The sequence below is a fragment of the Oncorhynchus nerka genome, unplaced genomic scaffold (assembly GCF_034236695.1).
Source record: "Oncorhynchus nerka isolate Pitt River unplaced genomic scaffold, Oner_Uvic_2.0 unplaced_scaffold_1084, whole genome shotgun sequence".
NCBI classification, from domain to species: domain Eukaryota; kingdom Metazoa; phylum Chordata; class Actinopteri; order Salmoniformes; family Salmonidae; genus Oncorhynchus; species Oncorhynchus nerka.
Window position 1 is genome coordinate 143,793 of NW_027040232.1, and position 25,896 is coordinate 169,688.

The following is a 25,896-nucleotide window of genomic DNA, read 5'->3' on the forward strand; positions in this document are numbered from 1 at the left end:
GCCGTTATGCTAGCATTACATTCCCCATTGTGTGTTTGATTACATGTTTGGCCGTTATGCTAGCATTACATTCCCCAATGTGTGTTTGATTACATGTTTAGCCGTTATGCTAGCATTACATTCCCCAATGTGTGTTTGATTACATGGTTTAGCGTTATGCTAGCATTACATTCCCCATTGTGTGTTTGACTACATGTTTAGCCGTTATGCTAGCATTACATTCCCCATTGTGTGTTTGACTACATGTTTAGCCGTTATGCTAGCATTACATTCCCCAATGTGTGTTTGATTACATGGTTAGCCGTTATGCTAGCATTACATTCCCCATTGTGTGTTTGACTACATGTTTAGCCGTTATGCTAGCATTACATTCCCCATTGTGTGTTTGACTACATGTTTAGCCGTTATGCTAGCATTACATTCCCCAATGTGTGTTTGATTACATGTTTAGCCGTTATGCTAGCATTACATTCTCCATTGTGTGTTTGATTACATGTTTAGCCGTTATGCTAGCATTACATTCCCCATTGTGTGTTTGATTACATGTTTAGCCGTTATGCTAGCATTACATTCCCCATTGTGTGTTTGATTACATGTTTAGCCGTTATGCTAGCATTACATTTCCCATTGTGTGTTTGATTACATGTTTAGCCGTTATGCTAGCATTACATTCCCCATTGTGTGTTTGATTACATGTTTAGCCGTTATGCTAGCATTACATTCCCCATTGTGTGTTTGATTACATGTTTAGCCGTTATGCTAGCATTACATTCCCCATTGTGTGTTTGATTACATGTTTAGCCGTTATGCTAGCATTACATTCCCCAATGTGTGTTTGATTACATGGTTAGCCGTTATGCTAGCATTACATTCCCCATTGTGTGTTTGATTACATGTTTGGCCGTTATGCTAGCATTACATTCCCCAATGTGTGTTTGATTACATGTTTAGCCGTTATGCTAGCATTACATTCCCCAATGTGTGTTTGATTACATGGTTAGCCGTTATGCTAGCATTACATTCCCCATTGTGTGTTTGACTACATGTTTAGCCGTTATGCTAGCATTACATTCCCCATTGTGTGTTTGACTACATGTTTAGCCGTTATGCTAGCATTACATTCCCCAATGTGTGTTTGATTACATGGTTAGCCGTTATGCTAGCATTACATTCCCCATTGTGTGTTTGACTACATGTTTAGCCGTTATGCTAGCATTACATTCCCCATTGTGTGTTTGACTACATGTTTAGCCGTTATGCTAGCATTACATTCCCCAATGTGTGTTTGATTACATGTTTAGCCGTTATGCTAGCATTACATTCTCCATTGTGTGTTTGATTACATGTTTAGCCGTTATGCTAGCATTACATTCCCCATTGTGTGTTTGATTACATGTTTAGCCGTTATGCTAGCATTACATTCCCCATTGTGTGTTTGATTACATGTTTAGCCGTTATGCTAGCATTACATTCCCCATTGTGTGTTTGACTACATGTTTAGCCGTTATGCTAGCATTACATTCCCCATTGTGTGTTTGATTACATGTTTAGCCGTTATGCTAGCATTACATTCCCATTGTGTGTTTGATTACATGTTTAGCCGTTATGCTAGCATTACATTCCCCATTGTGTGTTTGATTACATGTTTAGCCGTTATGCTAGCATTACATTCCCCATTGTGTGTTTGATTACATGTTTAGCCGTTATGCTAGCATTACATTCCCCATTGTGTGTTTGACTACATGTTTAGCCGTTATGCTAGCATTGCATTCCCCATTGTGTGTTTGATTACATGTTTAGCCGTTATGCTAGCATTACATTCCCCATTGTGTGTTTGATTACATGTTTAGCCGTTATGCTAGCATTACATTCCCCATTGTGTGTTTGATTACATGTTTAGCCTTTATGCTAGCATTACATTCCCCATTGTGTTTGATTACATGTTTGGCCGTTATGCTAGCATTACATTCCCATTGTGTGTTTGATTACATGTTTAGCCGTTATGCTAGCATTACATTCCCCATTGTGTGTTTGACTACATGTTTAGCCGTTATGCTAGCATTACATTCCCCATTGTGTGTTTGATTACATGTTTAGCCGTTATGCTAGCATTACATTCCCCATTGTGTGTTTGATTACATGTTTAGCCGTTATGCTAGCATTACATTCCCCATTGTGTTTGATTACATGTTTGGCCGTTATGCTAGCATTACATTCCCCATTGTGTGTTTGATTACATGTTTAGCCGTTATGCTAGCATTACATTCCCCATTGTGTGTTTGACTACATGTTTAGCCGTTATGCTAGCATTACATTCCCCATTGTGTGTTTGATTACATGTTTAGCCGTTATGCTAGCATTACATTCCCCATTGTGTGTTTGATTACATGTTTAGCCGTTATGCTAGCATTACATTCCCCATTGTGTGTTTGATTACATGTTTAGCCGTTATGCTAGCATTACATTCCCCATTGTGTGTTTGACTACATGTTTGGCCGTTATGCTAGCATTGCATTCCCCATTGTGTGTTTGATTACATGTTTAGCCGTTATGCTAGCATTACATTCCCCATTGTGTGTTTGATTACATGTTTAGCCGTTATGCTAGCATTACATTCCCCATTGTGTGTTTGATTACATGTTTAGCCTTTATGCTAGCATTACATTCCCCATTGTGTTTGATTACATGTTTGGCCGTTATGCTAGCATTACATTCCCCATTGTGTGTTTGATTACATGTTTAGCCATTATGCTAGCATTACATTCCCCATTGTGTGTTTTATTACATGTTTAGCCATTATGCTAGCATTACATTCCCCATTGTGTGTTTGATTACATGTTTAGCCGTTATGCTAGCATTACATTCCCCATTGTGTGTTTGATTACATGTTTAGCCGTTATGCTAGCATTACATTCCCCATTGTGTGTTTGATTACATGTTTAGCCGTTATGCTAGCATTACATTCCCCATTGTGTGTTTGATTACATGTTTAGCCGTTATGCTAGCATTACATTCCCCATTGTGTGTTTGACTACATGTTTAGCCGTTATGCTAGCATTACATTCCCCATTGTGTTTGATTACATGTTTGGCCGTTATGCTAGCATTACATTCCCCATTGTGTGTTTGATAACATGTTTAGCCATTATGCTAGCATTACATTCCCCATTGTGTGTTTGATTACATGTTTAGCCATTATGCTAGCATTACATTCCCCATTGTGTGTTTGATTACATGTTTAGCCGTTATGCTAGCATTACATTCCCCATTGTGTGTTTGATTACATGTTTAGCCGTTATGCTAGCATTACATTCCCCATTGTGTGTTTGATTACATGTTTAGCCGTTATGCTAGCATTACATTCCCCATTGTGTGTTTGACTACATGTTTAGCCGTTATGCTAGCATTACATTCCCCATTGTGTGTTTGATTGAATTCCTGACAGATAGAAGTGTTTTTTTAGGGTTGTAGGGTTCCAGCTCACCTCTTTTCTCACAACATTACTGGGAAGCAACAACACATTCAGGATGGACCTCTGTTCAGGGACAAACGGTTGGTAGAATATCAACACAAGCCCCTGGATAGGGGAGATGGGAGCATCTTCTTCATGGACGATGCCATAAGCAGAGAATCCAGTGACGTTAATTATGATGTGTGTTTCTGTTATCTCATGTGGAGGGATAAACTCCATGTTGTCATCAGTCACATGGGCTACAGACAGGAAGTCACATCCACCACCTGGGAAAGAAACAGAACATTTAGAGCTTTCTCAGATATACAATAGAAATGACAATCAAGACAATGTAGCATATTAGCAGATTTTAGAGCAGTCTTGAAAGAGAAATTAATTCCTGAAAGTTACTTGAAATGAATACTTACCAGAATGCATCTGACAGTGTGGGAGGTGTAGTTGACTGACAGACCCCTTAAGGCATCTAAACATGAACAGGGGTCCTGCAGGTCTCTTGCCTCTCTGAGATAGAAGCCTCCTGTCCCAGTGGACTGTCCTATAGAGCACCTCTCCTTCTCCCTCCATCCTGAACACCAGGCCTGTTATACTGCACTGGAACAGACCTGCATGGGGGCACTGGAATCTAGACCAAACAGCATGATAAATATAATGTAACAATATTTCCTATCTACGACCATACAATGAGAAAACAAGAAATATATGTTACCGGTAAGTTCCGTTGCCCTCATGATCCAAGATGTCTGGAGTAAATTCATTACAAAGTTCCTAAAATGTAGTTACAACAGGTCTTAAACCAACAGTTTGGAGAAGTTACTAGAGAATAGAACTGTATTTATGCACTGCATTTTGAAATTATTCAGCCCCTTTAACTTTTTCCACATTTTGTTACGTTACAGCATTATTCTAAAATATATATTTTTTCTCCCTCATCAATCTACAGACAATACTCCATAATGACAAAGCAAAAACAGTTTTTCAAAAATGTTTGCAAACGTATAACATTTTTAAAAAATGACATAACATTTACGTAAGTATTCAGACCCTTTACTCAGTACTTTGCTGAAGCACCTTTGGCAGCGATTACAGCCTCAAGTCTTCTTGGGTATGACGCTACAAGCTTGGCACACCTGTATTTGGGGCCTTTCATTAATTCTTCTCTGCAGATCCTCTCAAGCTCTACCAGGTTCAGGAGCGACGCTACACAGCTATTTTCAGGTCTCTCCATAGATATTCGATTGGGTTCAAGTCCAGGCTCTGGCTGGAAGACACTCGGGGACATTCAGAGACTTGTCCCGAAGCCACTCCTGCGTTGTCTTGGCTGTGTGGTTAGGGTCTGTAGTAAAACGCCAAATGGATCTACCTCCTGGTCCTCTTCCCTTGTCTTACCCACCAAGGGTAGAGACAGAGATGACCTGGCCTACTGAAAAACCGGATTGGGCAAAGCCACCAGAAGACGATTCAAGCCAACCAACTATTGAACCTGACTGGTGTCAGGAAGAATCACCCTCTGCCTCAAGTGACACCTCTGAATGGGGAACAGCTGATAGACTCATTGCTGATAGAGTAAGGGCACTGTCATAAACAGAGGCCCATATGCGCACTGTAAGAAAAGTGTTTCCTCATTGTTGCTAGAGTAATAGGCTCTGTCATAACCAGAGGCCCATATATGCACTGTAAGAAAAGTGTTTCCTGTTGTAAGATATGTCATCACCCTCTCTGCTCTGAGGGAATGGGAGGAGCAGTGGATCGGGTGCAGAGAATCAAACGGTATATAAAGAGACATTTGCCATTACTTTGGCGCTGACTTCTTGAATTCTGAATTAATTTAGACAACCATTTGACTTCGGGTAAATTGACACCTGACTCAAATTACTTAAAAGATTCTAACTTGTTGGATCTGAGAAGTGACTCTCCGATATACCGTTTAACTATTGACCAGTTGTTTTGTCGCTTTGCGCCAGGCGCGTGGGTGCTGATGCAAATATATCCAGAAGTGTTCTCCGGAACCTCTCGATTGAGCTCAGCATCTCGACCTCGTTGCGGACACAGACTTTTTGATATTCCATTTGGGGCAGGGAATCACCAGCGGGTTCTCCCATCCCGGCCAAACTTGAATCTCTCAATTTAGTAAAGCACCGACTCCAATTCAACCTCTCAGCCAGTAGAGGGGAGTCGCTACCTATCTAAATTCTTAACAGAACTCTGACTGATTGAAACTCTGCTCCTGATCTCGTGGGTCTTCTCGTCATCTCTCAGAGGTAATTAAATAACTATTATAAGTATTTAATATAGAGATAAGTGTTATCATTGTACCAGGCATTTTATAAGAGCATTAAGTCAATTGCATGTTTTTGATTAACGCTGTGTGTGACCGAGTAACAAATTGTGTATTTTGAAGTGTGTTTGATTTGTAAAAGACAAAAACAGAGTGTTTTCAAAAATAAACGGTAGTCTTATTTTGTCTCGAGCAAAAGGTTCTCTCAAAGACAGTTAACGGCACGGGAGATAACAACTCTGACACTCCCCGCTACCGGGACACTGGAAACATGGATCAATGCTCTATGACAGAATGAGTTACCATTAAAAGACAAGGAGGAAGGTGTGTCCAGTAGTGATTCATTTAATTGTCTTATCGATCTATCTAAGTTTTATTTTCCAAGCGATACATAGCCGACGGGCAGAGTAGTGAGACTAAGTTGACAGCGTCGTGAAGAAGGCGCAGCAGCGCCTCTTCAACCTCAGGAGGCTGAAGAAATTCGGCTTGTCACCAAAAGCACTCACAAACTTCTACAGATGCACAATCGAGAGCATCCTGGCGGGCTGTATCACCGCCTGGTACGGCAACTGCTCCGCCCTCAACCGTAAGGCTCTCCAGAGGGTAGTGAGGTCTGCACAACGCATCACCGGGGGCAAACTACCTGCCCTCCAGGACACCTACACCACCCGATGTTACAGGAAGGCCATAAAGATCATCAAGGACATCAACCACCCGAACCACTGCCTGTTCACCCCGCTATCATCCAGAAGGCGAGGTCAGTACAGGTGCATCAAAGCTGGGACCGAGAGACTGAAAAACAGCTTCTATCTCAAGGCCATCAGACTGTTAAACAGCAATCACTAACATTGAGTGGCTGCTGCCAACACACTGTCATTGACACTGACCCAACTCCAGCCACTTTAATAATGGGAATTGATGGGAAATGATGTAAATATATCACTAGCCACTTTAAACAATGCTACCTTATATAATGTTACTTACCCTACACTATTCATCTCATATGCATATACTGTACTCTAGATCATCGACTGCATTCTTATGTCACTAGCCACTTTAACTATGCCACTTTGTTTACTTTGTCTACATACTCATCTCATATGTATATACTGTACTCGATACCATCTACTGTATGCTGCTCTGTACCATCACTCATTCATATATCCTTATGTACATATTCCTTATCCCCTTACACTGTGTATAAGACAGTAGTTTTGGAATTGTTAGTTAGATTACTTGTTGGTTATCACTGCATTGTCGGAACTAGAAGCACAAGCATTTCGCTACACTGGCATTAACATCTGCTAACCATGTGTATGTGACAAATAAAATTTGATTTGATTTGATTTGATTTGAAGTTGACTAAAGGTCTTCACACTTTAAACTAGATACATCACAGAGGGGAAATACTCAACCACAGGGAAATCATATAGAGACTGGTAGGACTAGTGCTTAATAACAACTCAGGGATCAATTAGTGGTGAAGCAAAGAGTCTAGAGGATAAAGGTGGGGTTCACACATCCCAGCTAGAGCTAGACCGTTGAGAGTGACAAGGCAAAAGACCTCTCTACGCGGACAACGCTTCGATATAGAAAGAGAGGCAGGGCTACGCGAGCGGTCCTGGTTATACCGAGATAACCTGAAGTATCTATAGTGCCCTGTCCAATCCAGGGAACGGGACGCTAACCACCTCTAGCAGCCCCACTGCCGGCCAAGGGGTGGGGCTGAAGGTTTCGTATCGCGACAGGTCATTGTCCTGTTGGGAGGTGATCCTTCGCCCCAGTCTGAGGTCCTGAGCGCTCTGGAGCAGGTTTCCATCAAGGATCTTTCTGTACTTTGCTCCGTTCATCTTTCCCTAGATCCTGACTAGTCTCCAAGTCCCTGCCGCTGAAAAACTTCCTCACAGCATGATGCTGCCACCACTATGCTTCACCGTAGGGATGGTGCCAGGTTTCCTCCAGACGTGATGCTGCCACCACTATGCTTCACCGTAGGGATGGTGCCAGGGTTCCTCCAGACGTGATGCTGCCACCACTATGTTTCACCGTAGGGATGGTGCCAGGGTTCCTCCAGATGTGATGCTGCCACCACCATGCTTCACCGTAGGGATGGTGCCAGGTTTCCTCCAGACGTGATGCTTGGCATTCAGGCCAGAGTTCAATCTTGGTTTCATCAAACCAGAGAATCTTGTTTCTCATGGTCCTGCGAGTCCTTTATGTGCCTTTTACTGAGGAGCGGCTTCCATCTGACCACTCTACCATAAAGGCCTGATTGGTGGAGTGCTGCGGAGATGGTTGTCCTTCTGGACGGCTTTGCCATCTCGAAAGATGAACTCTGGAGCTCTGTCAGAGTGACCATCAGGTTCTTGGTAACCTCCCCTGATTTCTCAGTTTGGCCGGGCGGCCAGCTCTAGGAAGAGTGTTTGTGTGTTCTTGGAGACCTTCAATGCTGCAGAAATGTTTTGGTACCCATTCCCCAGATCTGTGCATCCACCTGTCTTGAAGCTCTACGGACAATTCCTCATGTCTTGGTTATGGCTCTTACATGCACTGTCAACTGTGGGACCTTATATAGACAGGTGTGTGCCTTTCCAAATCATGTCCAATCAATTGAATATACCACAGGTGGGCTCCAATCAAGTTGTAAAAACATCTCAAGGATGATCAATGGAAACAGGATGTACCTGAGCTCAAATTCGAGTCTCATCGCAAAGGGTCAGAATACTTACGTAAATAAAGTATTTCTGTCTAAAAAACTGTTTTCGCTTTGTCATTATGGGGTCTTGTGTGTAGAGTGATGAGGATTTTAATTTATTTAATCATTTTTAGAATAAGGCTGTAAAGTAACAAAATGTGGAAAATGTCAAGGGGTCTGAATACTTTTCTGAATGCACTGTATATACGTATTCAAAATATTTATAGATAAATCCAATTCATTTGTCAGTCAATATATTATATAATTATATCACTGTAATAATCCTTTACCAGCGATGGCTGCCAACTCGAGGTGAGGCTATTCGCATAACTGTATGAGGGCCCTGGATCTTCAGCTGATTGGACTGTTGGAGTCAGACTGTTGGAGACTGGATCTTCAGCTGATTGGACTGTTGGAGTCAGACTGTTGGAGACTGGATCTTCAGCTGATTGGACTGTTGGAGTCAGACTGTTGGAGGCTGGATCTTCAGTTGATTGGACTGTTGGAGTCAGACTGTTGGAGACTGGATCTTCAGCTGATTGGACTGTTGGAGTCAGACTGTTGGAGACTGGATCTTCAGCTGATTGGACTGTTGCAGTTGTCTCCATCCAGGTTAACTCCTCCATCTCGGTGTCAGCCACTACTCTTTGAGCTGGTAAAACTCGTTCTTCTCTCTCTTCTTCACTTGGTCCAGTGTCTGATGAGGAACAACTGGGAGAGCGAGCCACAGGGCTGGGTGATATCGGCAAGGCCTGTCCTAAGATGGGATCATTGGGTTCTGGGAAGAGAGGAACATTGACAAACAAAGACAGAGAGACACTGTCCACTGAAAGGCTGTGGCCTGGGGGTCATGGTGGAGTGGAGGTCATGGTGGAGTGGGGGTCATGGTGGAGGGGAGGTCATGGTGGAGTGGAGGTCATGGTGGCCTGGGGTCATGGTGGACTGGAGGTCATGGTGGAGTGGGGGTCATGGTGGAGTGGGGGTCATGGTGGAGTGGGGGTCATGGTGGAGTGGAGGTCATGGTGGAGTGGGGGTCATGGTGGAGTGGAGGTCATGGTGGAGTTGAGGTCATGGTGGAGGGGAGGTCATGGTGGAGTGGAGGTCATGGTGGAGTGGAGGTCATGGTGGCCTCACCCCCTGGCCCATGTTGTTACCCCACCCCCTGGTCCATGTTGTTATCCCACCCCCTGGTCCATGTTGTTACCCCACCCCCTGGTCCATGTTGTTACCCCACCCCCTGGCCCATGTTGTTACCCCCACCCCCTGGTCCATGTTGTTACCCCACCCCTGGTCCATGTTGTTATCCCACCCCCTGGTCCATGTTGTTAACCCACCCCCTGGTCCATGTTGTTAACCCACCCCTGGTCCATGTTGTTAACCCACCCCTGGTCCATGTTGTTATCCCACCCCTGGTCCATGTTGTTATCCCACCCCCTGGTCCATGTTGTTATCCCACCCCCTGGTCCATGTTGTTATCCCACCCCCTGGTCCATGTTGTTAACCCACCCCTGGTCCATGTTGTTAACCCACCCCCTGGTCCATGTTGTTAACCCACCCCCTGGTCCATGTTGTTATCCCACCCCCTGGTCCATGTTGTTGATGGTGTTTAAACTGCTGTAGATAATGTTAAAATGCCAGACAGACTCTATTGAATCAGGCTGGTAAAGTATTGGTAAACCCCAGGGAAGAGGAGAGGCTCTTCTCAGATGAAGAAAAAGTAGACATGGAAAAGAGAGACGTGGAGAGGAGAGACGTGGAGAGGTGAGACATAGACAGGTGACTTACGTGTAGGTGAGACATGAAAGTGGGAGGCATGGAGAAGTGTGTTGAAGGCGAGATGACCCATGGATTCCTCAACAGGCTGTAATGATGAGCATGATGAAGGCAGCAGGAGGGAGCTTGACCTTTCACTCCGGAAACCTCTGTTTGACTGCAAACAACACACACAAGGTGAGTAGACTACACAAGGCCACACAACACACACACACAAACACACAGGTTCTGCAGGTACATTTCTTCAACTTGTGTCGAAATAAAAGTCCTCCAAAATGAAGGCGAAAAGATGGACCCAAACATCCCGTCTCTTCCTCAACTTGACCAGGGCATCTTTGGCCATTTGAATTCCAATGAAACTGGTGCTTGATACCTCTCTGTCCCAGACTCTCTATGTCTCACCTCTCTATGTCTCACCTCAGAACCTGTGTGTTTGTGTGTGTGTTGTGTGGCCTTGTGTAGCACTCTGTCCCAGACTCTAGAACTTGTAGCCAGACGGCCCTGTTTCTTCTCTCTCTTTTCATCATTACCAGTGTCTGATGAGCATGTTGTTGCTGTGGTAGATACAGGTATAGAAGAGGAAGTGAAGAGAGATAATGGTGTTGTTGTTCATTACATTGTCCTGTTGATATACAATTATCTATTTAAATCATGTTGTCTTTGTTTGAAGGAACATTTATGATATATTTTCTTCAGACAGTTTTACTGTGTTACCTCTACCCTGATCTCTCTCTAACTTCTCTGCTACATTATGTTGGTTCGTCCTTCTCAGGATCCTCCATGTTTCCCCCACAGCTCTCTGAGTGCCGTATCTTTTCACCATCTGATCCACTGTGTCCTGTCTGTCAGTGTTCTCCAGCTGACTCTCTGGGTCACTAGACAGGCTAGACTGAAATATCTTCAGCTGTTCTTCAGTGAGCTCCTCCAGAGTTGTAGGCAGCACAGTTGGAACATCCAACATGGAGGGTCTCTAAAATAACAAAGGTGATAAGATAGAGATAGATAGAGATAGAGAATATACTGACTACTGATTTAAAGAACATTAACATAGCCACATACAAACAACGTGGTACAGGAATATACTCACAGCTTTTTTTGTCTAATGTGGTGTGTGTGTGTGTGTGTGTGTGTGTGTGTGTGTGTGTGTGTGTGTGTGTGTGTGTGTGTGTGTGTGTGTGTGTGTGTGTGTGTGTGTGTGTGTGTGTGTGTGTGTGTGTGTGTGTGTGTGTGTGTGTGTGTGTGTGTGGATATAGCCTGATCTCTACCACTCATAGTGTAAATGAGAGATTAGTTAATTATCTAGACTGTATGTGTGTACAGTTTCACATGACAGTTTTATCATATGAGGGTAGAACTGTCTATGACAGTGAGTACAGGTGATGTAACATATGAGGGTAGAACTGTAGAACTGACTATGACAGTGAGTACAGGTGATGTAACATATGAGGGTAGAACTGTAGAACTGACTATGACAGTGAGTACAGGTGATGTAACATGAGGGTAGAACTGTAGAACTGTCTATGACAGTGAGTACAGGTGATGTAACATATGAGGGTAGAACTGTAGAACTGACTATGACCGTGAGTACAGGTGTTTTAACATATGAGGGTAGAACTGACTAAGACAGTGAGTACAGGTGATGTAACATATGAGGGTAGAACTGTAGAACTGACTATGACAGTGAGTACAGGTGTTTTAACATATGAGGGTAGAAGTGATCAAACACTTCTCTAACCGTGCTCTTACCTGTGAGCTAAGCTGTCCTGAGCTACCAGTAGTTAGTGACAACAGGAAGGAGGGGGAGCTGGAGAGAAGGGGGTGTATTGCGTCGTAGAGGGGGGAGAGGGAGGATTTGGGCCTGGGTTGGAATAAGGACATGTATGAGGCAGTGGGAATACCTGAGAAAGAGGGAGAAACTGGGGAAATAGAGGGGAAGATAGGAGGGGGATAGAGAGTCAGTTAGGGTCCTTGTCTACAGTTCTACTTCTCTGATCTCTAACTTCTCTGCCAGATCATTCTGGTTCATCTTCCAGATCAGGAAGCTCAGGAAGAGATATACAGTCATGGTTAGAAAGTCTCATCTGTTTGTGAAATATTCACTACTGTATTGGTGACTGTATGGAATGTAATGAATGTTGGATTGTTGTTTAATCATCATGGGGTCACCTGGATACATCATGAATGAACATTATAAAAGAGGGGTCACCTGGATACATCATGAATACACATTATAAAAGAGGGGTCACCTGGATACATCATGAATAAACATTATAAGAGAGGGGTCACCTGGATACATCATGAATAAACATTATAAGAGAGGGGTCACCTGGATACATCATGAATAAACATTATAAGAGAGGGGTCACCTGGATACATCATGAATAAACATTATAAAAGAGGGGTCACCTGGATACATCATGAATACACATTATAAAAGAGGGGTCTGCTGAATGTTATTATGAAGTCAGTTGAATGTTATTTCTGGTTAGACCTACACTGAACTGTGATGGTGATGTATAGATTGATGTACATTCTGTCTATGTTACCTCTAGTGTGATCTCTCTCTAACTTCTCTGCCAGATCATCCAGATTCCTCCTCCTCAGGATCTTCAGTGTGTTCTCTACAGCTCCCTCATGGTCGTATCTCTTCACCATCTGATCCACTGTGACCTGTCTGTCAGTGTTCTCCAGCTGGCTCTCTGGGATGGGAGGAAAGCTAAACGGATGGCCACTAGTCAGGTTAGACTGAAATCTCCTCAACCCATCTGAGTTCATCTCTACCAGAGTGGTCAGCAACAGAACTGGAACAGCCAACGTTCTCTAAAACAACAAAGATAACAACAGTGAGGAAGGAATATAAAACCTGACAACTGAAATAAAATAAAGAACATGAATATATTCATATTGTTAAGACGTACTATAATATTTCTACTGGTCTCTCAATATCACATATCATCATGAAATACATTAGGAACATTAACACACACACACACACACACACACACACACACACACACACACACACACGTGGCTGTGATCTATATGTGGTTTGATCACAATGACATTTGACTTCTCAGACATGACCACTAGTCTTACCTTCAGCTTCCCCTTCCACCTAGAGATCTCAGTCTCTAGATCCTCATCATCACTACGACACTTCTCTCCAGACAGGGTCAACCTGGACACAGGAAACAGTCACACACTGTTCTGTTCCCCTACACCACCACATGCTGTGGTCACTACACTGTTCTGTTCCCCTACACCACCACCACATGCTGTGGTCACTACACTGTTCTGTTCCCCTACACCACCACCACATGCTGTGGTCACTACACTGTTCTGTTCCCCTACACCACCACCACATGCTGTGGTCACTACACTGTTCTGTTCCCTACACCACCACCACATGCTGTGGTCACTACACTGTTCTGTTCCCCTACACCACCACCACATGCTGTGGTCACTACACTGTTCTGTTCCCCTACCACATGCTGTGGTCACCACCACCACATGCTGTGGTCACTACACTGTTCTGTTCCCCTACACCACCACCACATGCTGTGGTCACTACACTGTTCTGTTCCCCTACACCACCACCACATGCTGTGGTCACTACACTGTTCTGTTCCCCTACACCACCACCACATGCTGTGGTCACTACACTGTTCTGTTCCCCTACACCACCACCACATGCTGTGGTCACTACACTGTTCTGTTCCCCTACAGCACTACTACTAATCTCCTAGAGAGAGAGGAAGTCCTAAACAGGGTAGTCCTGTGGAGGGTAAAATCTCCTAGAGAGAGAGGAAGACCTGAACAGGGTAGTCCTGTGGAGGGTAAAATCTCCTAGAGAGAGAGGAAGTCCTGAACAGGGTAGTCCTGTGGAGGGTAAAATCTCCTAGAGAGAGAGGAATACCTAAACAGGGTAGTCCTGTGGAGGGTAAAATCTCCTAGAGAGAGAGGAAGTCCTGAACAGGGTAGTCCTGTGGAGGGTAAAATCTCCTAGAGAGAGAGGAAGACCTATACAGGGTAGTCCTGTGGAGGGTAAAATCTCCTAGAGAGAGAGGAAGACCTAAACAGGGTAGTCCTGTGGAGGGTAACATCTCCTAGAGAGAGAGGAAGACCTAAACAGGGTAGTCCTGTGGAGGGTAAAACCATAGTGTAACGGTATATAGACCAGTAAGAAGGGCAAAAGGCCCAGTCACAGTGGCCGTGAGAGCACAGGGTGTGAGTTTGTATGTGTGAAGGAGGTTTGTTTTGTGCCCTGTTGGGGTAGTGAACCATGGCAGATTATGTGGAAATAGGAAGACAAGTGTGAATCATTTTGGTGATGAGTGTTATCAATAATAGGGATATTGGAGGAGATACAGGAGAAAGCCATTAAGTAATCCGTATTCTCCCGTAATAAATTTGCAGGAGCTATTTTTCTAATAGAAAGTATTAAGTGCCGTGACCAATGAATTATTATCCGGGGGAGTGTGTTGTGCTATCTTAGAAAATAGCTAATAGAAGGTGTGTATTATAGATGGGAGTGAAGAAATCTAAAATACCCTGAACACCGTCGGGGGGTGTTTAGGGAATAATAACTATTTATATGGCGACAAACGGTCCCATTTATCCCTGCAATATAGAGCTAGCAGTGTTTAATAAAGCCATGGAGGCACTGAAAGAAGCGCACGAGCATTCTACCAATTCGGCTGGAATATGGAAAAAATTGAGCAAATTAGATGAAATTGGACAACATTTACCTGCTGACGGAGAATTCCAATCTAATAAAAAATTCACGGAGGCAATTATGACTTGGCACAAAGACATTAAACCAGAATCAAAAGCTCAATATACCAGCGTTTTGATGCCAGCATTCTATCAACAAAATATGCACCACGATAAACCCAGAATGAGTACCAGTATGCTGCCACAGAAAGACTGGGTACGGGAGTGTATTGATAGAATTTACACTTCTGCTTTGATGGCAGGTTTGAACCCTGTGATCAAAACGGTAATTGCGGGGTAGTAGATTTAATTCAAGACGATGTTTTGAGAGTAGAATATAACCCTGCTCACCTCGCAGACGTGCAAGGGGTGAATAGGGCCATAGAGAAAATCAGGGTAGTACTATAGTTGAAACTATAGTTTCAATGGCCAAGATAAGACTAAGAAACGTAGCGGGGAAAAAAACATAAAAGGGGATAGCTCCCTGTTTTATATGTAGGACAATCGGACATTGGAAGAATGAGTATAAGGTGACACTGGAACCTCCTGCATTCGAAGGAAATTCCGCTATACAACAGTTTGCATCTTTTTCAAAAGAGCAACAACTAATCGTTTTGAGATTAGCAAGAAGGGAATTTTCTCCTAGTATAGTCTCTGTTCGATCGATAAGTTTCCGCGATGCATACAAAGCCCTCCTCGCCCTCCTTTCAGCAAATCTGACCATGACTCCATTTTGTTGCTCCCAGCCTATAGACAGAAACTTAAACAGGAAACGCCGTGCTCAGGTCTGTTCAACGCTGGTCCGACCAATCTGATTCCACGCTTCAAGATTGATTCGATCACGTGGACTGGGAAATGTTCTGGATAGCATCGGACAACAACATTGACGTATACGCTGATTCGGTGAGCGAGTTTATTAGCAAGTGCATTGGTGATTTGGTACCTACAGTGACTATTAAAACCTTCCCCAATCAGAAACCGTGGATTGATGGCAGCATTCACGCAAAACTGAAAGCACGAACCACTCGTTTAATCATGGCAAGGCGACCGGAAACATGACTGAATACAAACAGTGTAGCTATTCCTTCCTCAAGGCAATCAAACAAGCTAAGCGTCAGTATAGAGACAAAGTAGAGTCGCAATTCAACGGCTCAGACACGAGACGTATGTGGCAGGGTCTAACAGTCAATTACGGACTACAAAAAGAAAACCAGCCCCGTCGCGGACCAGGATGTCTTGCTCCCAGACAAACTAAACAACTTCTTTGCTCGCTTTGAGGACAATACAGTGCCACTGACATGGCCCGCCACCAAAACCTGTGGGCTCTCCTTCACCGCAGCCAACGTGAGAAAAATATTTAAATGTGTTAACCCTCGCAAGGCTGCCAGCCCAGACGGCATCCCCAGCCGCGTCCTCAGAGCTTGCGCAGACCAGCTGGCTGGTGTGTTTATGGACATATTCAATCAACCCCTATCCCAGTCTGCTGTTCCCACATGCTTCAAGAGGGCCACCATTGTTACTGTTCCCAAGAAAGCTAAGGTAACTGAGCTAAATGACTATCGCCCTGTAGCACTCACTTCCGTCATCATCAAGTGCTTTGAGAGACTAGTCAATGACCATATCACCTCCACCCTACCTGACACCCTAGACCCACTCCAATTTGCTTCCCGCCCCAATAGGTCCACAGACGACGCAATCACACAGCACACTGCCCTAACCCATCTGGACAAGAGGAATACCTATGCAAGAATGCTGTTCATCGCTTACAGCTCAGAATTTAACACCATAGTACCCTCCAAACTCGTCATTAAGCTCGAGACCTTGGGTCTCGACCCCACCCTGTGCAATTGAGTCTGGTTAGCAGATGAAAGAAGCTGTTTTTCAGTTTATCTCAAGGCCATCAGACTGTTAAACAGCCATCACTAACATTGAGTGGCTGCTACCAACATACAGACTCAATCTCTAGACACTTTAATAATTAAAAATGGGATGTAATAAATGTATCACTAGTCACTTAAACAATGCCACTTTATATATTTTTTACATACCCTACATTACTCATCTCATATGTATATACTGTAATCTATACCATCTACTGCATCTTGCCTATGCCGTTCGGCCATCGCTCATCCATATATTTATATGTAAATATTATTAATCATTCCTTTACACTTGTGTGTCTAAGGTAGTTGTTGTGAAATTGTTAGATTACTTGTTAGATATTACTGCATGGTCGGAACTAGAAGCACAAGCATTTCGCTACAGTGACCAATGTGACCAATACAATTTTGATTTAAAGTGGTTCATAGAGATGAGAAAGACCAGTAATGTACTGGAGTAAATCGCTAGACTCGGTGGATACAGGAATGCCACTGTGCCTTAGAGCCACTGTGACACCGTGCCTTAGAGCCACCGTGCCACCGTGCCTTAGAGCCACCGTGCCTTAGAGCCACTGTGCCTTAGAGCCACCGTGCCACCATGTCTTAGAGCCACCGTGCCTTAGAGCCACCGTGCCTTAGAGCTACCGTGCATTAGAGCCACCGTGCCTTAGAGCCACCGTGCCTTAGAGCCACCGTGCCTTAGAACCACCGTGCCTTAGAACCACCGTGCCTTAGAGCCTTAGAGCCACCGTGCCACCGTGCCTTAGAGCCACCGTGCCTTAGAGCCACCGTGCCACCGTGCCTTAGAGCCACCGTGCCACTGTGCCTTAAAGCCACCGTGCCTTAGAGCCACCGTGCCTTAGAGCCACCGTACCTTAAAGCCACCGAGCCACCGTGCCTTAGAGCCACCGTGCTTTAGAGCCACCGAGCCACCGAGCCACCGTGCCTTAGAGCCACCGTGCCACCGTGCCTTAGAGCCACCGTGCCACCGTGCCTTAGAGCCACCGTGCCACCATGCCTTAGAGCCACCGTGCCTTAGAGCTACCGTGCCTTAGAGCCACCGAGCCACCGTGCCTTAGAGCCACCGTGCCACCGTGCCTTAGAGCCACCGTGCCTTAGAGCCACCGTGCCACCATGCCTTAGAGCCACCGTGCCTTAGAGCCACCGTGCCACCGTGCCTTAGAGCCACCGTGCCTTAGAGCCTTAATGCCACCGTGCCTTAGAGCCACCGTGCCTTAGAGCCACCGTGCCTTAGAGCCACCGTGCCACCGTGCCACCATGCCTTAGAGCCACCGTGCTTTAGAGCCACCGTGCCACCGTGCCTTAGAGCCACCGTGCATGAGAGCCACCGTGCCTTAGAGCCACCGTGCCTTAGAGCCACCGTGCCTTAGAGCCTTAGAGCCACCGTGCCTTAGAGCCACCGAGCCACCGTGCCTTAGAGCCACCGTGCCACCGTGCCTTAGAGCCACCGTGCCTTAGAGCCACCGAGCCACCGTGCCTTAGAGCCACCGTGCCACCGTGCCTTAGACCCACCGTGCCACCATGCCTTAGAGCCACCGTGCTACCGTGCCTTAGAGCCCCCGTGCCTTAGAGCCACCGTGCCTTAGAGCCACCGTGCCTTAGAGCCACAGAGCCACCGTGCCTTAGAGCCACCGTGCCTTAGAGCCACCGTGCCACCGTGCCTTAGAGCCTCCGTGCCACCGTGCCTTAGAGCCACCGTGCCACCGTGCCTTAGAGCCACCGTGCTACCGTGCCTTAGAGCACCCGTGCCTTAGAGCCACCGTGCCTTAGAGCCACCATGCCTTAGAGCCACAGAGCCACCGTGCCTTAGAGCCACCGTGCCTTAGAGCCACCGTGCCACCGTGCCTTAGAGCCTCCGTGCCACCATGCCTTAGAGCCACCGTGCCTTAGAGCCACCGTGCCACCGTGTCTTAGAGCCACCGTGCCACCATGCCTTAGAGCCACCGTGCCTTAGAGCCACCGTGCCTTAGAGCCACCGTGCCTTAGAGCCACCGTGCCTTAGAGCCTTAGAGCCACCGTGCCTTAGAGCCACCGTGCCTTAGAGCCACCGTGCCTTAGAGCCACCATGCCACCGTGCCTTAGAGCCACCGTGCCTTAGAGCCACCGTGCCTTAGAGCCACCGTGCCTTAGAACCACCGTGCCTTAGAACCACCGTGCCTTAGAGCCACCGTGCCTTAGAGCCACCGTGCCTTAGAGCGATACAGGCGGCAGAAATGGTGTTGCATAACACTGCTTCCTTTACAATGGGTCAAAAATTAGATCTCTATGTTCCACACGCAGTAGCAACCATAGTGAACAGCACGAAAGCACAACATGTTACTAGCGCAAGATGGACAGAATGGGAGTTCACGTTAAATGGGAAAAATCTACAATTTCATAAGATTGGTGCTTTGAATCCTGCATCGTTAATGCCGTTGCCTGGGGAGGGTGAATCGCATACGCGAGGCTTTAATAGAAGCATGTCAGTTACCCAGTAAATTAACAGTGGTGAAATGTGAAGCTCATACTAGTCGTACAGATCAAGTCGCCATAGTAATCGTAAAGCAGATGAAATGGCTTAGGCGGCCGCCTTGGTAAGAGAAAGGGTTAGAGAACCACATGTAATTATTGCGGATTCCTTACGATGACAAATTGGCTAAATTTACCACAGGAAAACGCATTTTGGGTGGAAGATTCTAGGCGAAATGCCAGGGGAATTGATTCTAAAGATAACACATTTAAATGATATGGCCAAACACTCCTTATAAACTCAGAAGGCCTTGGTTTTTTTTTAAATCATGAGACATTTTATGTGGTTTTATTTTTAAATAAATGTACGTTTGATGTCGTCTTATTCTGGAATAGGATTCTAGCATGGACGAAAGGGTGGAGGGGTCATGAGGAATTAGTATAGGGGTTACCTAACCTAAAATTAACTGGGGTCACGAGGAATTGGTATTGGGATTGCCAAACCTAGAACTACCTTTTAAAATGTTTGTTCACAAACAGGAAGAACATTGTAGCGGTGGTTAAGGAGACCAGTGAATCGTTAGACTCGGTGGAGAGATACTGTCGCCGTGTTGTGGGATTTATTGGATGGGGTCTTTTCAATTCAGTTAGGAAATGTTTTGAAGAGGTATTTAAATGGTTTCCGAAGGGCAGGGAACGAAAGGGAGAAGAAACATTTTAATGGTGTCTAAAGCCCTGTATACTAAAAATTCCTGATGAGGAATGATCAACTATTAGTTATTCGAATATGTTTATTTTTGATTTAACATGTTATTTTTTCATCACGTGTCTGAAAGGGGTAAATGACCCTGAGGTCCTGGTCGTTGTGGTACTTATACACTGGTATTGTGTTCAGGCTGCATATAGAACGTTATGTTAATAAAGGATGACAGTTACTTCAAATGGATTGTGATGTATGGATTGTGATGTATGGGTTGTGATGTATGTACTGTGATGTATGGAATGTGATGTATGGGTTGTGATGTATGGATTGTGATGTATGGGTTGTGATGTATGTACTGTGATGTATGGATTGTGATGTATGGGTTGTGATGTATGGGTTGTGATGTATGTACTGTGATGTATGGAATGTGATGTATGGGTTGTGATGTATGGATTGTGATGTATGGGTTGTGATGTATAGGTTGTGATGTATGGATTGTGATGTATGTATTGTGATGTATGTATTGTGATGTATGTATTGTGATGTATGGATTGTGATGTATGGATTGTGATGTATGGGTTGTGATGTATGGGTTGGATTGTATGGATTGTGATGTATGTATTGTGATGTATGTATTGTGATGTATGGATTGTGATGTATGTATTGTGATGTATGGATTGTGATGTATGGATTGTGATGTATGGATTGTGATGTATGGATTGTGATGTATGGGTTGTGATGTATGGGTTGGATTGTATGGATTGTGATGTATGTATTGTGATGTATGGATTGTGATGTATGGATTGTGATGTATGTATTGTGATGTATGGATTGTGATGTATGGATTGTGATGTATGTATTGTGATGTATGGATTGTGATGTATGGGTTGTGATGTATGTATTGTGATGTATGTATTGTGATGTATGTACTGTGATGCATGTACTGTGATGTATGGATTGTGATGTATGGGTTGTGATGTATGTATTGTGATGTATGTATTGTGATGTATGTACTGTGATGCATGTATTGTGATGTATGGATTGTGATGTATGTATTGTGATATATGTATTGCTGATTTCATGTTGTGTTTTTGTTTTGATACAAATTTCACCAGAACGGGATCCTGTAGTGGGAATTCTGCGAGGGTTAGGGTTCTAACTTCATGATCTGGTAACTCTTCCTAGAGGTCGCCAGTAGAATGTTGTTCTGATCTGTGTTTTCTTTAGGTTATCATGGAAGGTGACGTCAGATCGTGTCTTAATGCATGGTAGGAATAATTTGACCATAGCCACTGTGTATAAACCTCAAAACCCTCCCTAACCAGCTGAAGAAAGAGAAACAAAGGTGTGCAATGAGAGACAGTGACTTTTACCACTCCTATCTGAGTCCGAGCCATAAAACCAGGACCAGGGTGCTGAGAGCGCGTGTGGGAGTGAGACCAGGACCGGGGTGCTGAGAGCGCGAGTGGAGTGAGCGTGGAGAGAGAGAACAAGCTCAGGTGAGAGACTCATGTAAATGGTAGAAACAGAAGTATCTACTTGGATATTAAAATTGGGACATTTTCACGGGCCAGGAAATGTGAAAGGCAAAAGTTACATGTGCCGTTGGGAAAATGAACTGTAAACGACATCTGAAGAAGATACACTAGAATGATAAGTGGCGGGTGAAGTAAATGGGGGTGGTGGTGGTATACGCCCTGCTAACTATTTAAACTAAGAATGCATTGAGATACTGATCTTTCATTACCAGGCCACTCATGACAGGAAAACAGGGACAAAGGGGGGCTGTAATGAGAAGAGTTATGACAGGCAATAAAAGGTTGTTGTTAAATAATGACAAATAAAACTGTCAAATGTAATGAATGTAAGGAAAGAAAGGGAGTGTTTTATGTCAAATGATCTGTAAAGACTCCAAACATTCATGAATTATGGACAACTCATGAACTAGGATGTAAAACATGTTTTGATTCAACTCATGAACTAGGGTGTAAAACATGTTTTGATTCAACTCATGAACTAGGGTGTAAAACATGTTTTGATTCAACTCATGAACTAGGGTGTAAAACATGTTTTGATTCAACTCATGAACTAGGATGTAAACATGTTTTGATTCAACTCATGAACTAGGTGTAAACATGTTTTGATTCAACTCATGAACTAGGATGTAAAACATGTTTTGATTCAACTCATGTATTATATTGAATGTAGGCTTCCTGTTCTGCGTGTGTTCCAGTGTGTTCAAGTGTGTAAAATTGCCTTGTGTGAGAGTGTAGGCCACCAGCAGTGGTGTAGGTCTAGTGGAGGGTAAACACAAGTAAACACAGTTGACCAACTTTTTTTCTGAAAAATGTATTGAACGTTTAGGGAGAGTTACTTTTATCACCGTGACAATCAGAGTACTGAAGGTAAGACTACTCAAAAGCAATCAGAGTACTGAAGGTAAGACTACTCAAAAGCAATCAGAGTACTGAAGGTAAGACTACTCAAAAAGCAATCAGAGTACTGAAGGTAAGACTACTCAAAAGCAATCAGAGTACTGAAGGTAAGACTACTCAAAAGCAATCAGAGTACTGAAGGTAAGACTACTCAAAAGTAATCAGAGTACTGAAGGTAAGACTACTCAAAAGTAATCATAGTACTGAAGGTAAGACTACTCAAAAGTAATCATAGTACTGAAGGTAAGACTATATTCTGCCTAGCCTTAACAGGTTTTAACGTATACTTGTTGGATGGATTGGATGTCCATGTGTCTAAAGGAGCTCAACTGAGGCTGAAATTCAGCACTACTGAGTGGACAGCACCTCTGTCTAGCCAGCTATAGAATTCTACAGTTCCATTCATGGACAGGGAGACGTTTTACAGGGTTGGGGAGTAAAGGATTACATGTTAGGGATTACAAAAAAAACTGACGTTACCAGGAAAAATATTGTAATCAGATTACAGATACTTTTGAAAAACTTGATGATTACTTTGAGGATTACTTTTAAATTCAGAAAATATGTTTGTGGAAAAAAAATCTTTGACACTTCTTTGTTTTCTCAATAACATTTAAATCAGCATTGAAAAAAAGGCACAAGTTTAAGTTTGTTCCACCTGAGCGAGTCTGACCACCAATCAGAGACCACTATGATGTCAGAGACCACTATGATGTCAGAGACCACTATGATGACACACCAAATGTGTTGGATGGATCGCGGGAAAAGAGCAGGAATAGACTTTTGTAGGCTACAGTCCAAGCTATGTCTTCCAATGGTGCGACTGCTGTCGGTATCAAACTTGAAGAAACGCTTTGAGGTAAGGATGACGGCTATACGGATATCACTTAATATTGATCTACATAGCTCATTGATCACACTGCTGCTCTCTCATTTAGCTTACGGATTGTGGTGGTTGTGGATGGCTGATAACAAATCTAAATGTGTATTTTAACCCAATAATGGTTGAATTCAAGATGTTTAAGCTGCCTATCAATCATTGTTTTTGAAATCAATGGACAGCCAGTGAAAATGTGCTCTTGCAACAGCTGCATAGTGTGGATCCCAGCCTATAGAATAACAGCTGCATAGTGAGGATCCCAGCCTATAGAATAACAGCTGCATAGTGTGGATCCCAGCCTATAGAATAACAGCTGCATAGTGAGGATCCCAGCCTATAGAATAACAGCTGCATAGTGAGGATCCCAGCCTATAGAATAACAGCTGCATAGTGAGGATCCCAGCCTATAGAATAACAGCTGCATAGTGAGGATCCCAGCCTATAGAATAACAGCTGCATAGTGAGGATCCCAGCCTATAGAATAACAGCTGCATAGTGAGGATCCCAGCCTGTGGAATAAAAGTGGGGCTTTTTTTCCTAAAACTTTTGATAGGCTTAAAGGGCCAATCTGTAGTTGCTACATCCATTTTTGGACTTATAAATTATAAATACAGTACCAGTCAACAGTTTGACACTCCTCATTCAAGGGTTTTTCTTTATTTGGACTATTTTCTACATTGTAGAATAATAGTGAAGACATCAAAACTATGAAATAACACTTAAGGAATCATGTAGTGAACAAATTAAAATATATGTTGTATTTGACATTCTTTAAAGTAGCCACCCTTTGCCTTGATGACAGCATTGCACACTCTTGGCAAAGCACCGTTCCATGAGAACAGCATTTATTTTTCAACTCGAATCAATGAGGCGAATCAGTCCTCCATGACAACAAAATCATAAACAGAGTAAGGCTGGCTAAGTCCTTAGTTTTGGGGTCATGCTCAGGTTAAATACTTTGGCTATTTCCAAGTCCTATTCTTGAACATCAAGGGGATAACATTTATTGGAATGACTGGAATTCTGATAGACTTTGGTTTTAATGTAAAGATATAATTTAATCATATTATTATATGGGGTTGAAAGTGATGGTTTTGAAGAAGCCTACATAACCAACCCATAAAGTACATTTACATAACCAACCCATAAAGTACATTTACATAACCAACCCATAAAGTACATTTACATAACCAACCCATAAAGTAAATTTACATAACCAACCCATAAAGTAAATTTACATAACCAACCCATAAAGTACATTTACATAACCAACCCATAAATACATTTTCCATCCATATAAAGCCAGTTATGTAAACTTTAACAGTGATTTATCCTGCAATAGATGTCGTTCAATTGGTAACATACATTTTTGTCTTCTTCTAATGGCTCTTAAGGGGAAAGTAATCTAAAAGTAACGGAGTGTAATCAGATTAAGTTATTGAGTTTGTGGGTAACCGTTACCGATTACATTTCTGGACAGATAACTTGTAACTGTAACAGATCACATTTAGAAAGTAACCTTCCCAACCCTGACGGTTTATTTGAGCCAACCCATAATTCGCACCCTGGACTAATATCCTCTATGTCCACTCACATTCCAGAAGAGGTGCTGGACGGTTCGCTGGACGTCTCTTCACTCTCCTCCCCTGCTGGCTTCTGTTCCTTCTCAGAGGCAGCTACCCCCTATACACACACACACACACACACACACACAGTCTGTCTTGTCTGAAGTATTTTTTTACTGAGGACCACACCAGGTTAGGGTCTAGGCGTGTAATAAAACTTAATGGATGAGATAGTCATTGTTGAGAACACTAGTTCTCTTGACAACATCACTTGATTGTAAATCGCAACAGTTTACCCTTTAACGTTACAAAGTACATTCTAAACTATTTCCCGCTTTATTCGCTCGTTCGAATGACGTGCCAAGTACTAGCTATACATTACTATGATATTACTGCGTTATGAATTCATAGCAAGATTAGAATATATAGTTCATAGGCCTACATTAATATCTATTACATCACGTTATTGCATTTCATCATGTAAATCCCTTTTTCCGTTACTTTGATCGAGTCGATCTCGCACTTCCATGTTGCTGTAAATCAAATATGAAACGGATACAATGTAGCTACTTAACTGTATCAACAACCTTTTCAGGGACGTTTACAGATAAAATAGTAACATACTAAGTTTTCCTTTCCGAACTATATTGTCTTACTTTTGATGAGTCCATTTTCAGACACTCCAGGCGCAGCCAGCCGACTGGAAAACAATGAAGCCCGATGGCAGAGCGCTACAGTTTCCTTTCGTTTTGAGCAGCCCAGCTCATCCCATGACACATCCTACCTAGAGGTCTCTAGTAGTGCGTCGCCCTCTTGGTAGGTGTGAGAGTCAGTCAAGAGACCATGGTTAAACCATTCTAATCTAGCTGCGAAGTCGATATAACATCTCTGATATGATCTTGTTCTTTATGTTTCCAGTTGGACCACGGGTTGTATTTGTAATAAAATAATATTTGGACTCTTGGCTTTGTAGGATTTATTTAAGATATGAAGAATGCATACAAAATATATGTTTCCTGCGTATACCCTCCTGATTC

At 43.6% G+C, this 25,896-nt stretch overlaps 1 protein-coding gene across 2 annotated transcripts in view; it reads right to left on the reverse strand.

The window, feature by feature from the left end:
• LOC115125194 (caspase recruitment domain-containing protein 8-like) overlaps window positions 1–25,619 on the reverse strand; it is a 28,961-nt gene extending 3,342 nt beyond the window's left edge. For both annotated transcript variants that reach the window (XM_065016209.1, XM_065016210.1), the window contains exons 1-11: window positions 25,516–25,619; window positions 24,889–24,977; window positions 13,311–13,392; window positions 12,761–13,034; window positions 11,961–12,130; window positions 11,035–11,184; window positions 10,227–10,371; window positions 8,732–9,219; window positions 4,178–4,236; window positions 3,879–4,093; window positions 3,484–3,737 (exon numbers count right to left, since the gene is read on the reverse strand). In XM_065016209.1, coding sequence (XP_064872281.1) covers window positions 3,484–3,737; window positions 3,879–4,093; window positions 4,178–4,236; window positions 8,732–9,219; window positions 10,227–10,371; window positions 11,035–11,184; window positions 11,961–12,130; window positions 12,761–13,034; window positions 13,311–13,392; window positions 24,889–24,977; window positions 25,516–25,530 — 1,941 coding nt within the window. In that variant the 5' untranslated portion in view covers window positions 25,531–25,619. The remainder of the gene's footprint in view (window positions 1–3,483; window positions 3,738–3,878; window positions 4,094–4,177; window positions 4,237–8,731; window positions 9,220–10,226; window positions 10,372–11,034; window positions 11,185–11,960; window positions 12,131–12,760; window positions 13,035–13,310; window positions 13,393–24,888; window positions 24,978–25,515) is intronic.
• Between the last annotated feature and the right edge of the window lie 277 nt (window positions 25,620–25,896).